General features: G+C 39.4%; 1 protein-coding gene across 3 annotated transcripts in view; it reads right to left on the reverse strand.

Moving 5' to 3' along the window:
- Grm7 (glutamate metabotropic receptor 7) overlaps positions 1-16,063 on the reverse strand; it is an 888,724-nt gene that overhangs the window by 281,874 nt on the left and 590,787 nt on the right. For all 3 annotated transcript variants that reach the window (XM_075983271.1, XM_075983273.1, XM_075983272.1), the window contains exon 7: positions 8,950-9,089. In XM_075983271.1, coding sequence (XP_075839386.1) covers positions 8,950-9,089 — 140 coding nt within the window. The remainder of the gene's footprint in view (positions 1-8,949; positions 9,090-16,063) is intronic.

The following is a 16,063-nucleotide window of genomic DNA, read 5'->3' on the forward strand; positions in this document are numbered from 1 at the left end:
GTCCCTGTATTTTATTACACTCAAGGGAACAAACTTGAGTAAATCATATTGCAAAGCCTCAAGTAAGTTGCTGCAGATTATGGAAGACGGTAAAGAAGAGACAAAACGTTGAACTACTATTTTGTAAGAGATAGGATGGAGATACATTCAAGAGAGAAGAGAGTAGTAAAACAGGACAGAATGAGAAAATCCAAGTTTCTAAGTAGAATGGAACGCTGACCCAAAACACCCTATTAAGATGAAAGGAAGAGACTGACTTTCCCTTTTCGGCAGCCAGCGATTATTTTATCATGCTTGGTGTTTATCTCTCTAAACCTTGTTCTTTTCTAATCAGATACAGAAAGGGAGTGGATCTATAAGGGAAAGAACATGGGGGATGAACTGGGAAAAGTATGAGGAGGGGAACCTGTAATGAGAATATATGGTATAAATAGAATCTACTTTCCTGGCGCACACCTTTAATTCCAGCACTCGGGAGGCAGAGGCAGGCGGATCTCTGTGAGTTCGAGACCAGCCTGGTCTACAAGAGCTAGTGCCAGGACAGGCTCCAAAACCACAGAGAAACCCTGTCTCAAAAAACCAAAAAAGAAAAAACAAAACAAAACAAAACAAAAAACAAAAAACGAGTGTAATTGTCATTGGCATCTCAGCAGCTCTCATTGTCTGCCATGTTTAGAGAGTCCGGTTTTATCCCATGCTTTTTCAGTCCCAGTCCCGCTGGCCTTGGTGAGCTCCCAATAGATCAGCCCCACTTTCTCAGTGGGTGGGTGCACCCCTAGCTGTCCTGACTTCCTTGCTCATGTTCTCCCTCCTTCTGCTCTTCATTTGGACCTTGGGAGCTCAGTCCAGTGCTCCAATGTGGGTCTCTGTCTATATCTCCATCCATTGCCAGACGAAGGTTCTATGGCGATATGCAAGATATTCATTAATATGGCTATAGGATTGGGCCACTTCAGGTTCTCTCTCCTCAGCTGCCCAAGGACCTAGCTGGGACATCTCTCTGAATCCCTAGGAACCCCTCTAGAGTCAAGACTTGCGAATCCTAAAATGGCTCCCGTAATTATGATATATACTTCCCTGCTCCCATATCCACCCTCTTATGGTCTCCATAGCCACTGTACTCAGGTATACACAGACACAAAATAATCTAAAATATCTCAAGAGATATTTATTTTATGTCTGTGTACACCTGAGTACAGTGGCTATGGAGACCAGAAGAAGACAATAGACCCTCTGGAGCTGGTGTTACAGGCAGTTTTGAGTCACCTGACCTGAGTACTGGAAACTGAACGTGGGTCCTCTGCAAATGAGCAAATGCTCTTAACTGCTCAGCTATCTCTCCAGCCCTGAAGTACTATATTTTGACCATAAACATTTTTCTTTCTGCCAATATTGGTATAAGTATGGCTATTGCCCTACGCTAACCAATTACATTGTAAATTGAAGGTGATTAGATTTTTAATAAGCATTTTACTGATGTAATTATCAAACAATTGAGTGATTAGTAGCCTTATAGGTAGGTAGAAGTAAGTATTGATTTCAGATGCCTAGTTTTAATAAACAGTAATTTTGGAAATCAAATATTCTTATGTCTTTAACTATCTGCAACAGTAAAAATTATAGCCAATGTGAAAGATTTAGTATTTAACAGAATTAAAACTTTAAAGATTAATTTTTAGTTAGTGCCATGAAAACTTCTGTCCAATAAAGTGAGCTTCAGTTTTCTTTTTCTTTTCCATTCTCAGCCTAACTATGCTCAGATGTATTTTTCCTTCTTTTTTCTTTAATATTGGTGATGGACCCCAGAGCCTTGAGCAGACCACTTAAGCATTCTACCATTAAGCTACATCTAGTCCATTCATTTCAAAACTAAGTAAATAATTAACGCATGCAACCTGTGCTAGTGGAAGGGCTTGTGGAGGACAGAGGACAGCTCTTGGCAGCTGGTTCTCTCCCCACTCTGCAGGGTCCAATGATGGAACTCATGCCGTCAGTTCTCCCTCTCATTGTCTCCCCAGGGTGAAAGCACGCACCTCTCCTAGCTGTATCACTTCACAGAGACTGCCAGTGCAGCTCTGCCTGTCCTTGAATTCTTGACCATCCTGCCTCTCATCCACAACTACTGGGGCTACAGGTGTGTCCTTCACATACTGATTTTGTTTCTAGGTTGATTACAATGGTGGGTAAAATTGTAGTTGAACCCTCTCTTTCTTGAATTCTTCTTCCAATGTGATAACAATAGAAGCCCCCAAAAGACATTCAAACAGCTTTCACTGAAGGGCTTTCTAGGCTCAAACAGTATGACAAAGATCCGTTTTCTCTTTCTGGGTTTTGACTTTTCTTCCCTGGAAATTATACACTGTAGTCTCAAGCACAAGCTCCCTGAACTTTTGAGGGTGCATTCACTTGCTATACATAGGCATAACATGTTGACTACCCAGACAGGGCAGTAGCCAGGCAAGAGTGATCTGTGAGCAGCCTTGACTCAGTATCGCAATGGCTACAATATTTAACTTACATTGAATCTGCTGCTGTCCTGGAATTTGGGAACCATTTATAAAGAAATGGAGGCTAATGCAGGAGACATGGGTGCTGAAAAACATCCTATATTAATGTTTCATGATTTATACATTAACTGAAAAAAATCACAATGCTGAGCATATTAATGCACATAAAATATGAATGGGTTAAATTCTTGGAGATTATAATATTCAAGTATTTATTGTAAATTCAATACAATGGAAAATATAGAAAGAGCTGAAAACCCCCAGAATCCTTACGTTCTCCCAAAGTTATTCTGCTATAGCAACAAACAGGTAAACTGATGAGAACTCAAGTCACTTACACAAGGCTCAGCAAAATTCCCTTGGCTTCCTGTCAAAAAGAATCAAGCCTTTGGTAATTTGCCCATTAAGGCAGTTGAAGAGATGGCTCAGTTGTTAGGAGTGCATTGCTCTTTGAAAACATCCTGTATTGACTCCAGTATGTTCTCCTGTCTCTAGTTCCAGGGAATCTGACCCTCTTTTTTTCCTCCTGTGGTACATGTACTCACACTGATGCATATACAAAATAAAAATAAAAAAACCTTTTTGTTTGTTTGTTTTTTGAGACAGGGTTTCTCTGTGTAACAGTCCTGGTTGCCTGACTGTCCTGGAGGTTGGACTTGAACTCAGAGATCCAAGTTCTCAGATTAAAGGCACAAACTGGGTACCAGATCCCAAGCAAAAACAAGAAAACTTTAATGTTATGCTATTTGGATTTCTACTATTTGCATGATCAACATTTTGGATACATCTGAATTTTCTATTAATTTCAGATAAATTAAAGATCATACTTTTAAAGAAAATCACTTTTAAGAAAGGGAAGAATTTGTTTCCAGGGTGGGATTGACAATTGTCCCTTTGTTCTCTCCTCCCCACTGTTAACATTACAGAATGAGTATGCCTGTTAAAGTGAATGTATCGAAGCAAAACACTACCACTTTTGTTTCTATAACAAATAGCCCATACAGTGCTTTAAATATAGGCACAGGAAATGTTTAAGCACACACATTCCATTTATTTCTTTTTTTTTGACATCTACTTCAATTTTGAAACAAAACTGCATTATTCATTCTCAAACACATTTTTCCTCATATCTTTTGAGGAAAATACTACTGACCCTTCCAGATACTGTGGAATAAAACATTTTGATAGATTTCCTTAAGCTAATAGCAATGTGTCATAAAATATCTCATGAATATTATAAATTCTTCATTGTAGTCTGTGCTCTCAGAACACAGGGACACACCCCTGCTTATTCTAGCATGTTCATGGGTTGTCATTGCCTGACCCAGAAACTGTGTCTGTTTTTCCGCTGCAGTTATTTCATGAAATCTCTTGATGGTACAAAAGAAACATGAGTAACTGAATCAAGTTTATTCCTATAGGAATTTTCAAAGGGCTGAGTAGATGATTTCTTTGTTCCTAATTCCCCTCTGCAGAATTTTGTTGTTGTTGTTGCTGTTGTTGTCCATGCAGAAATATTCTAGCAGCATGTCACATAGTCATCTTTTATTAAACTACAGGGGAATAGAGTCTTGGGGCTACAATGCTTGACAGAAGGGCACCTGAGATGCTCTCTAATAGATGGCATGCTGTTAGGCACCAACGTGCAGGAAGACCATATCCTGGAAAGCTGGGCAACCTGGTCTGCAGCACTGGGATGCTGAAAACTGAAAACTACATTGGCTCAGAAACTAATTTGCAATTACTGACCTCAGAGGAAGCACTCCTAAAAATTTCATTTGTTAGAAAAGATGTAGCTGGGGATTGAAAGAGCACCCTTGAGTCTTTGAAAATGAGAAGTAGAGCCATTACTTCAAATGCTTTGTTTTGTTCCACTGAAAAGAAAAAAGTGAACCAACAGCAAAGCCTGCTCAAATTCCGCTCTAGCAGTTACGAAAAAAAAAATCACAACAGGCACAATAAATGGACAACATGGACAAAACGATGTTACCCAGACCAGTCACCAGATGGGACACCTGGACCGTGGCTCTGAACCTCCATGTGTGCGGGGTGCAGTACAGTGTGAAGACCAGAATTATGTTTTTATTTTTAACCACCTGCTTCAAGTGATTGAATTCCCTTTCACAATGAAAGGTTTCCACACAGTGACCTCCTATCCAGACCACTTAACTCAGTGACCTTGTCATTTGAATTTACCATCTGTAATTCCTGTCAAAATGGCCTTGTATGTGCTTCAGTCATCCATTCTTATCCTTCCAACACAACCCAAGAGGAAAATAAGGCATCCATGTGAGATTTAAGTGATAAACTCTTTCACCCTACCACACTGACATTAGTGTCACAAAATGGTATAAAAAATGCTTATTTAATGCCACGTCAGAGATCTCTTCATACTAGAGTCAAAAAAATTCCAAATAAATTTTCTAGGCATATTGGATATCCTGTATGGATTAGTAGAAAAGAATGGTATCATTTTCAAGGAGATATTTAAGGCCTGGGGGATTCCTTCTTGTTCTCCATGTCTTTTCACATGGATTTTCAAGACATTTATGGACTGATAATGGACACTTTTTGTGTGGTTATACCTCCATACCCTTCTCTATGCCTATCTTACTCTTGCAGGTCTAGGAAGTCTCACATACTTAAGAATTCCAAATAATTGGAATTCTTGATTTCATCCTGCCCACTTTTAGTATCCCATCTTATTTAAAGTACTGCCAGAAGCCACAAAGCCCTTCAAATAAGACACATCCACCACTCACTTAACTTCATTTCCATGGTCAAATAGAGTTTTCAGACAAGGATCTCAAATGATCATCAACACTCCCTGGGGACTTCTTAGAAAGGCAAACATTTGGTTCTGCATAAGCTTCAGACCTAATGAATCAAACTCAGGGGATGGGCCCTACTTCTGAGATTTTATGAGCCTCCAGATGGCTCTGATGAACAGTGAAGTTTGAGGGTGATTAGCTATGCCCCCCTATTTTATTCTACTCTGATAACAGCAAAAGACTCTTACTTGATTTTTCTACTTCCAGTCTTTCCTCTTACAATTCATTATCTGTCCAGCAATAAAGAACGTGTGTGTGTGTGTATGTGTGTGTGTGTATGTAGGCAAAAGGTCACACTCTAGAATCTTTTCAGGAGATGTTTAACTTGTTCTTTGAGACAGTATATCTCACTAGTGATGTGCGATTCCCCTCTGTATGCTGTGAATACCATTGGTTAATAAAGAAACTGCCTTAGGCCTGTGATAGGGTAGAGTAGAGCTAGGCAGGAAAACTAAACTGCATGCTGGAAGAAAGGAGACAAGAGTCATGAGAAGCCTTAGAGCTGCCACTGGAGACAGACACACTGGAACCTTGACAGTAGGCCATGACTCTAGAGGTAAAATATAAAATAATGGAAATGGGTTAAATTAAGATGTAAACTCTAGCCGTGCGCCTTTAATCCCAACACTCGGGAGGCAGAGGCAGGCGGATCTCTGTGAGTTCAAGGCCAGCCTGGTCTACAAGAGCTAGTTCCAGGACAGGAACCAAAAGCTACGGAGAAGCCCTGTCTCTAAAAATAAAAAAAAAAGATGTAAACTCTAACCAATAAGAAGTCAGACCTAATAGGCCAAGCAGTGATTGAAGTAACATAGTTTCTGTGTGGTTATTTCGGGAGTCTGTGCAGCAGGGAAAAGAACAAGCATTCTCCTTACAACACACTAGAACCTGGGGTTCACCAAATGTGCTAGGCTGTCTAGCTAGTTAGTCCTGAAGATCCTCCTGTCTCTGCTTTTGCAGCACTGAAAACACCCATTTATTATTAGGTGCTAGGGATTGTGGGACAACATTATTCTCTAAGCATTATTTTTAAATTTTAAAATAAGCTACGTTATTTTTTATTTTGTTTCTATGTAGTCACTCCTTTGCTTAATTTTAAGTAGATTTTAAATTATCTGTGAAATAAAAGAAAGCAGTTTCCCATGGTGTGCAAGGACCTACATTAATATGACTACATGTTAGTCCCATAACTTTTATGACCTTTTCTCCCTTATTCTCTAGTGGTTCACTATCTCTGGCTAAGCCTTTTGACCTTGAGCCCATCATTACCAATTTTCACATTGATAAATTTGCATTCCTTGGATCACTCCCTTCCCATTTCTACTATTGTGTTTCCTGTCATCTCTTAACCGCACATTATAATTTTTGTATACACAATCTTTGCTCAATTGTGTATCTTATAGCTGTGTGCTAGGTGGTCAGTTGTGTGAGATGTTGTTTTACATTTGTTTATTTTCTCTGTGTATCTACCTACTGCTTCTCATGGTACCTATTGTAGGATATCTAAGAAACAAAACAATAACAGCTTACTGAATGGTCATTCTACATGAGTATGTCTCTTGGTCATTCTAAACGAATCTTGAACAGTCGTCCTATCCTGCAGTTTTTAAAGGGAAGCCTGCAAAACAGGTTTTCAGAGTGAAGCTTCTGTTTTCTGTCCGGTGACTTGAGGACGGAGTTGTCTCCCTGACAAATAATGAACCACTCCACATTTTAGAAGGAAGTGTACAGAGCCATAAAATGTTTCAAAACTAGATGTATTTGCTGAGTGCCTGTTTGTATTTGCAAAATTCATGAACATGGGTCCTAATAAAGAGATGTCTAAGATGGCGATTATAAAGAAAGAAAGAAACAGGTTGTTGTATTTAGGAAGTGGCAAGAACTGCTGGCCATTTATCCAGCCCATACATTACTCTGTGCCGACTTCACTTACACTTGGCTGCTCTCTCTCCCTTGAGGACTGCCATCCAAATGGCTGTGATCTGGTATCTAAGAATGATGAAGCCAGTTATCGTGTGCCAAGCATGGCTAAGGACAGGAGCCAAGGAAGCAGCTGAAGTCATGCCAAATCCAAGACATGCTAAACTTGTATTTAAAAACAGAAATGGAAAGCAAAAGGAAAAGCCTCTCAGAAAGTAAATCAAAGATTTAGTGATGAAAAGCTAGACTCAATTTTGTGGCTCCAGCATTTGGGAAATTGAGACCAGAGGCTAGACAGTCTGAGGTCAGCCTGGACTACAATAGTGAGACTCTTGTCTCAGAAACCTAAATAATGATAATGATAATAATAATAATCAGAATCAGAATCAAAGCAATGTGGTCTGCCTAACTATTCTTCGTTGGTTTCCCTGTGGTATAAATGTAGTCATCCAAGATTAAGGAATATAGTCAAGACTTGTAGCATTTTGGCTTATGCAGAAATTATGATTATACCTAGGAGAGGAAATTAAATTGGTTTATTAGTGTTTCTCAGTATACGCTTCAGGACCAAAGTTAATTTTTGAGCACGTGTGATTTTTCCATGTACATAAGAATTCTCATTCAGCCATTACCAACTAGAGTATAATCTGGGAATCCTTAGGCAAGCTCATTGAATTCAACCCTCATAAGAATTGTATGTAATTCATGTGTCAGACTCTATTTCATTAATTACAACAGACCCTGGAGAAGGCTACACACATTATTTCCACATTTTAATGAGATACAGAATAGACTATCTGGGACGATGAATATGATGATCCACTTTACGTGTTAACATGACTGGACTCCAGGACACCCATGTATTCAGCCAACTATAATTCTGTAGATACCTTCAAAGCTATTTCTAGATAAATTCAATATTTGAGTCAGAGACTGATTAAAGTGATTGTTCTGCTTACAGCCCACCCATGTTTGCATATGTCTCCGTCAACCAAGTAAAGGACCAAAGAGGACATCAAGATAGAGTAAGACAGAATGTGTTTGGTCTTTCAGAAGGACATTGACAAGGAAGTAGCTGCTCAGTTAAGATCACACTCTAAAGAAAGAAAAAGAGGCTACCCAAAGATGTTACTATAGGGTAATAATTTAGAAAACAAAAGTTTAAAACAGAATGACATCAAAATCATTAAAAAAATTTATTACTATCAAATAAGAAAGAACGAGAAAGGTAATGGTCTCTCTCACAAAGAAGTATTTAAAATGGTACCAGAAAACTCATTAGGAATATGAGTCAGATTCCAGGAAAGTTGTCACAGAATTAAAGACTAGTATAAAAACTCAATGACAGGCCCTCAGTATGGCTCAGTAGGTAAAGCCTTTTGCTACCATTATTGAAGACTTGAGCTTGATCTCAGAAACTCCCATGGTAGACAGAAAAAGCTGACTCCTTCAAGTTTTTATCTGACTTCCACATGCATGCATCCCCTCAACCAAACCCAATGCACACAATTGTTGTCATCATTGCCATCATTATTGTAGTATTAGTGGATGGATGGGTATCCTCATGAAGTCTGGAATGAATTGCAAGCTCCCTTTATATGTACATAAACAATCAGAAAGCAAACATCTATTTGACCAAATTAATATCCCAATTATTATCAAACCAGGGAAAGAGAGAAACAATCAGAACTCACGTTGAGCTGAAGTTCATCTGTCCACTGACCAATGAGTCGATAACCAGGGTTGGTGGTGTTTGTTGTCTGGTATTGGAAGATATCATACCGCCCAGGGGCATCCCCATTTTTATTAAACATCACTGGGGTGCCAGCACTACCTGAGAGACAAGAAAAGACCGGAATTAAGAAAGAAATCCTGCTATCTCTTGACTGATGAAGTTAGGAGCTAACTGTATTGCCAGTAAGATTATTTCTAACATCCTTGACTCATGGCAGGCCATTTCTGTAGCTTGTTGCACCATGGTTACATAGTGTCAGAAAACAATTTGTCTCTTCCTTTGAATGCCTCTATTCTTGATCTTTCTGAATATTTTTTCTAAAAGTTTCTCCTTCTAAGAAAAAAAAGATTCATTAATTAATTTTCAGAGAAAAAATATGTTTTAACACAATGCTGCTGCTAACAGTGATTGCAATGTTCATGATGGCGATAGCTATTTTGGTTTGCACTTAATACTAAATTGTAGTTAATAAAGAATACATTCAAAAATAGTAATTCCTAAAATTGACGTATCATTGCAAATAAGCAAAATAATTCACTTAAATGATCATTTCTGCACTGATTGAATTTAAAATATTTCTTGGGTTGATTATTTCTAACTCATGGAGAGCAAGTAGGAAATGCCTAGTAGTATTCTTGGAAGACATTCCATGGATATTACTTTCTATTCCATGCCTTTATTTATTTAGGACTTCTTAAAATGTACACTTTGGATGAAGAGGTGAGATATTTCAGCAGGTGAGAATTTGCTGAGCAAGCTAGAGGACATGAGTTCAAATCCCCAGCACTTCTCTTTCCCTAGTATAAGAGCTGGAATACTAATTTTCTCAATACATAGATGTTTCATGGTTTTACCTTTGTACACATATGCAAGTGAACTTGTAAAAGTGTGTCATGTATGCAAGTGAGCTTGTAAAAGTGTGTCATGTACACAAGTGAGCTTGTAAAAGTGTGTCATGGTCTGCTGCCTTAACAACTGCACTGTTAGAGCCAGAAACAGAAGGTTACTGGAGCTCTCTGGCTGCCAGCCTAACTCCAGGTTCAGTAAGAAACCATTGCTCAATGTGAGTAAGAGCGCTGTGAGTGCTGGAGGAAACTGGTTGGATGGATAAGCACATGACACCAAGAACAAACGCATATCCCAAAAGAGAGATTGCATATTGGGTTATAAGAGTCATTATGAAGTGTGTCATCTAGCTGAATGATACCTTACCATACCTAGGACAAAGGAACATCTAAGGTACATACCATCATATAGTTACCAATTACAGATTTTATGATAGGCCTGATTATCATACAGGGAAATCAGAGCTTGTGATGGAATAAATAATGGTCCCAATATGTCTGTTCTGTAATGGTCTTTATGATGTGGCACAGTTCAGAACCATAACATGGTGAGAATCTCCTGTATAGAGTTGGTTCAATGTCCTTACATCAATCTCCAGACAAGAAAAGAAAAAAGCTCTCTCTCTCTCTCTCTCTCTCTCTCTCTCTCTCTCTCTCTCTCTCTCTCTCTCTCTCTCTGTGTGTGTGTGTGTGTGTGTGTGTGTGTGTGAGAGAGAGAGAGAGAGAGAGAGAGAGAGAGAGAGAGAGAGAGAGAGAGAGAAAGACAGAGAGACAGAGAGAGAGAGGCCATATAGCCATTTTTGGATGGCTAATTAATGTAGGAGATACCATCACTAAACAGGTGTGGCTAGCTATTAAGTAGTATTCCTAAGTAATAGACTCTGCTTGAGTACCTGCCTCTGGATTCCTGTCTTGAGCCCTTGCTCTGGAGTCCTTCTTTGATGTTCTGTGACCTATAATCTGAAATAAATCTTTTCTCCCTCTAATTTAGATTATGGGCATGCTAATTATCACAGGAACAGAAAGCCAAAGTAAGGCATGTGTGTATTGTTTAAGACATTACCTTGTGGTTATATTTAGAGGTGGTAGGATGATCAGGAAGGAATTGAAAATATGGCTGGAGGACACAGAACACCAGACTTCCTCATCTCACAGTTAAGAAACTCTTAAGTTCAGGTAGGAATGGTCTCTTATCAGTGACCCAGATAATTCAATCAGATAACTCAGATAATTAAAGCAAAATAATACTTAGTAACTGGTTTTTGAATCTTTAGGAGATATTTATATGACAGGTTGATGTCTCAGTTTCTTTACGACTTTAGCAAATTATTTGATTCCAGTCAACTGTCACTGGCGCTACCTTTCCATAGGGTTACAGTGAGCACTGAATGCAATAACCTAACACTGTATGTACTCTTGCCTATGCCCTTAAGTAACAGTCACCCCATAGTAATGCTTCTTAAGATGAAATTTGTGCATGGGTGTGCTTGTATAACTATATGACACATGTGTACGGGTGTATGTGGTAACCAATGAGGGGACTGGATTTCCAGGAGCTGAAGTTTGAGGCAGTTGTGAGATACCCAGTGTTGGTGCTGAGAACTGAACTCGCTCCCCTGCGAGAACAGTAAACACTCTTAACTGCTGAGCCATCTCTCCAGTCCTTTAATAATTTTGAATAGTTTTCATTTTGTTAGCTTATTTCCCTATTACCTCAAGACTGGAAATAACACAGAATTCCGGTTAACCAAACTGAACCTTTTTTAGTGACTCATGGTGCTCTTCTGAGATCCAATGAAAATTTCCCCATTTCTAGAAACATTTTCCATTTACTAAGCAGCAGTGTAGAGTCCACAGTGGGAGCCTGCACTGGCAGTCTGTGAACACTGCTTTGATCCCACCTATTTGAGTTAATGGTTAAATCATTTGTGGGCAAAGGAACCATTTCAGTTTGCTTCTTCTATGCATTTTCAAGATATAATTGTCAGAGATGATAAAAAAAACCATTTCACCACAATTCTTTAAAAATTATTCTTTGAAATTATAATTAATTATAATATAATCATATCATTTCCCCTTCCCTTTCCTCCCTTTAGCTTCTCCCATGCACATCAACATGTTCTCTCTCTAGTTCATAGTCTTTTCTCTTTTACTAATGTCACATAAAGTTTCCTATAATGAGAAGAAAAAACAAACAGCAGCAACAAATGACAGCTGATGCGACAAAGAATTTTCAACAATGGTGTCCTGCTTTCAGCAAATAGCCTAGGTATGTACGAACAAGAGGTGAAATGTGATGTTCCATGTCATTAGCAAGAAATGAGGATACTGTCACTGTGCAGCAAGACATAGCTATCCAGATGCCCAGTCTTTTCTCTCACAAGGGATTCTCTGACTCATGTTGTGCTTTGCTCTGAATACTGCATTTTCTATTCATTAAATTGCGTGGCTGGAACCTTTCACACTTTTTGAGAGGAGAGGGAAAGTAGGTCTGAGGGCCAGAGCTCCAAATAATCTCATGTTCATCTGCTCAGTCTTCATCAGAACAAGACACATGGCCTTATCTTTCTCCCTTCTCAAAATCTTGTGAGGGAAAATGATTCTTGCCATGCCTTTTCCATTCTTATTAAAGTTCATGTTAAAAATTAGAGCAGAAAAGATGAATGCTTTATCTAAATGATGATTTCTAATAGTGTATTGTGTAGCTTTGACCTTCTGAATACATTCTTTAATGGAATGGGCTTATTATTCCCAGGGTTTTTTTCCCCCTTATTACACTCCCTTTTAAAGGGATCCACCCCTGGACTTATTAAAAGGGAAATTCAGCAGTATGTTCAAAGGATTTTGAGAACAGAAAACAATACAACAAAAGTCCAGAGAAGAAGAAAGATGTCAAAGAGGAGGTGATTGCCTGCAGAGATGCTGTAACTCTGAGGGCCAGAATGCAGCAACACTAAGTAAAAGAACTAGGGCTACCAGTCAAGATGAGTAGCTTGATCACAGGAAGGAGGACTGACCCAGAACTGCCCTTCACAACCTTTACAAGAACTATGGGATTATATAGTTTATTTTATTTTTAAGCTGTGTGTTTGACATACAGACAGACCAAGAGAGAGGGAGGGAGGGAGGAAGGGAAGGACGAAGGGAGAAAGAGGAAGGGATAGAAAGATGAGAGAGAGAGAGAGAGAGAGAGAGAGAGAGAGAGAGAGAGAGAGAGAGAGAGAGAGAGAGAGAGAGAATGTGAATGCAGTTTCTGGTGGAAACCCTGGAGCCGGAATTATAGGCAATTGAGAGTCATTCAACCCTTGTGTTGGAAACATAACTGGGGTTCTCTGAAAGAACAGAAAGGACTCTTAGCTGCTGAAGCATGCTTCCAGCCCCCACAGAACTCTCTTGGGAAAGTTACAGGCTCATAGCTATAGGCAACTATGAGTATGTCTTATAATAGGATATTAGGAGTGTGAGGAGACAGATCATCATAACACAGGGAATATGATAAAGGTCTTGAAGGGAAAGAGCCTTTTGTTCCAATGAGAGAAATGGAGTTTCTCTTAAAGAATATTTCATTTTTGTGGGGCTCCAAACCATGTGATCTAGCTTAGCATAGCCTACCTGCCAGGAGTTACAAAGTAAAAAGGCAAAGATAAAAGTAGTTATGAGTTAAGGTTATCTAAAGTTTGCCCAGATCTATGAGGTATTGGTGTGTGTGTGGATGCTTCAAGGCACAGCACATACCATGCTTTCTTTTTTTTTCATTTATATATGTTTTATTTAAATTGATTCTTCAACATGCTAAAACATAAGTTAGTTCACAGAACTGGTTCACAAAACTGGCTATTCTACAGGATCATATGTGGACCCTACTCATACATATATAAGTTCAATTTTAAATAAGTTTCAAAATAAGTTCAATTAAAAAAATCCTAGATCTTTGATAACAGATCAGTGCACTCTGCACTTTCTTCTAAAAGAAAATTTAAAAATGGATAAATACGTGTTATTTTTAACAAAATCTCAAAATAACAATCATTAGATTTTACCAATAAAGACTTTGGAACCAGATGCTGGTGTGAACGTCTACTAGCTCAGAAAAGCCTAAAAAGCACCCAGCTGATCTTCCTCCTCAGCCATGGTGGCTGAAATGCTCCTTTCTCTTATCGTCTCAAACAAAAGGACAAACTTGAAGTTCCTCTGTCCTCCTTCCCATCAATTGGTTGCTCGCTCCTCCTTTTCACCTAGGGTTGACTGTATTTAATTCTGTTTATAATATTCACACAGAAATCTTTTGGATTAAAGGTGTGTGTTAAAGCTCAACCACACTCAAATAGAAGCAGATTTTTTCCAGTTAATAATACAATATGGTGGTTCTCAGTGTGAAAAAATAACATCTAGCATTAAAAAAAAAGAGAGAGCATTTTCTCTTAGATTATCTTAGATTAACCAAGATGAGTAATCTTGGTTGCAGACAGACATGGAACTAGGGGAGGGGTCCTGTTTCCAGGGCAATTATTAATGACTACATTCATGTTTCTTTGGGACATTGGTAGGATTCATGAGAGGCAACTAGCTGCTCCAGACATCTAACAACCCAAACCCATGGGCATTTTAAACATTTTACACTGCATCACCAAAAGAGGTTCTCAACAGTGTTCAGAATGAGAAAATCTGCTGCAGCCCTCCCAAAGCTTACCCTTTTCCAGACAGAGTTCTTTTTTGAGACCTCTGGAGTTATAGGATGGTAAAGAAAACAAACAAACAATTAAAAACCCTGATAATGTCAAGTAAAACTAAAAACTAGGAGATGTAGGAATATGACTTTCCTTTCTACTAAAATAAACATTGACTAAAATAGGCAACTTTCTCAAACCCCTAAAGTACAAGTCTAATTCAAAATATTTTTTATTATTTTTTTATTGAAAAAAAAATTCTGACTCCTCCCAGCCTCCCATTTCCCTCCCCCTCCTCCCGCCCCTCTCCCCCTACTCCCACTCCTCTCCCCCTCCCTCTCCAGTCCAAAGAGCAGTCAGGGTTCCCTGCCCTGTGGAAAGTCCAAGGTCCTTTCCCCTCCATCTAGGTCTAGGAAGGTGAACATCCAACCTGGCTAGGCTCCCACAAAGCCAGAACATGAAGTAGGAACAAAACCCCATGCCATTGTCCTTGGCTTCTCATCAGCCCTCATTGTCCGCCATGTTCAGAGAGTCCGGTTTTATCCCATGCTTTTTCAGTCACAGTTCTGCTGGCCTTGGTGAGCTCCCAATAGATGAGCCCCACTGTCTCAGTGGGTGGGTACACCTCTTGTGGTCCTGACTTCCATGCTCATGTTCTCCCTCCTTCTGCTCCTCATTGGGACTTTAGGAACTTAGTCCGACGCTCCAGTGTGGGTCTCTGTCTCTATCTCCATCCATCGCTAGATGAAGATTCTATGGTGATATGCAAGATCCATTGCTAGTGGGAATGCAAACTTGTGCAACCACTTTGGAAATCAGTGTTCCGGTTTCTCAGGAAATTTGGGATCAACCTACCCCTGGACCCAGCAATACCACTCTTGGGAATGTACCCAAGAGATGCCCTATCATATGACAAAAGCATTTGTTCAACTATGTTCATAGCAGCTTTATTTGTAATAGCCACAACCTGGAAACAACCTAGATGTCCTTCAGTGGAAGAATGGATAAAGAAAGTGTGGAATATATACACATTAGAGTACTACTCTGCCATAAAAAACAATGACTTCTCGAATTTTGCATGCAAATGGATGGAAATAGAAAACACTATCCTGAGTGAGGTAACCCAGACCCAAAAAGAGGATCATGGGATGTACTCACTCATAATTGGTTTCTAGCCATAAATAAAGGTCACTGAGCCTATAATTTGTGATCCTAAAGAAGCTAAATAAGAAGGTGTACCCAAAGAAAAACATATAGTTATTATCCCTGCTATGGGAAATAGACAAGATTGCTGGGCAAAAAAATTGGGATTTTGGGGGTGGGGTGGGATGGGGGTAAGGGGAGAAGGGGAGAGAAAAGTGAGAAGGGGAGGATGGGGGGAACTTGGGGAAACGGGATGATTGGGGATAAAACAAGGTTGGATAGAGGAGCAGGGAATCACATAACTTAACTAAGGGAACCACCTTAGGGTTGGTAAAAGACTTGAACCTAGAGTGGCTCCCAGGTGCCCATGGCAATGTCCCCAGTTAGTTCCTAGGGCAGCTGAGGAGAGGGCACCTGA

Source organism: Microtus pennsylvanicus, chromosome 8, assembly GCF_037038515.1.
Source record: "Microtus pennsylvanicus isolate mMicPen1 chromosome 8, mMicPen1.hap1, whole genome shotgun sequence".
Classification (NCBI taxonomy): Eukaryota; Metazoa; Chordata; class Mammalia; order Rodentia; family Cricetidae; genus Microtus; species Microtus pennsylvanicus.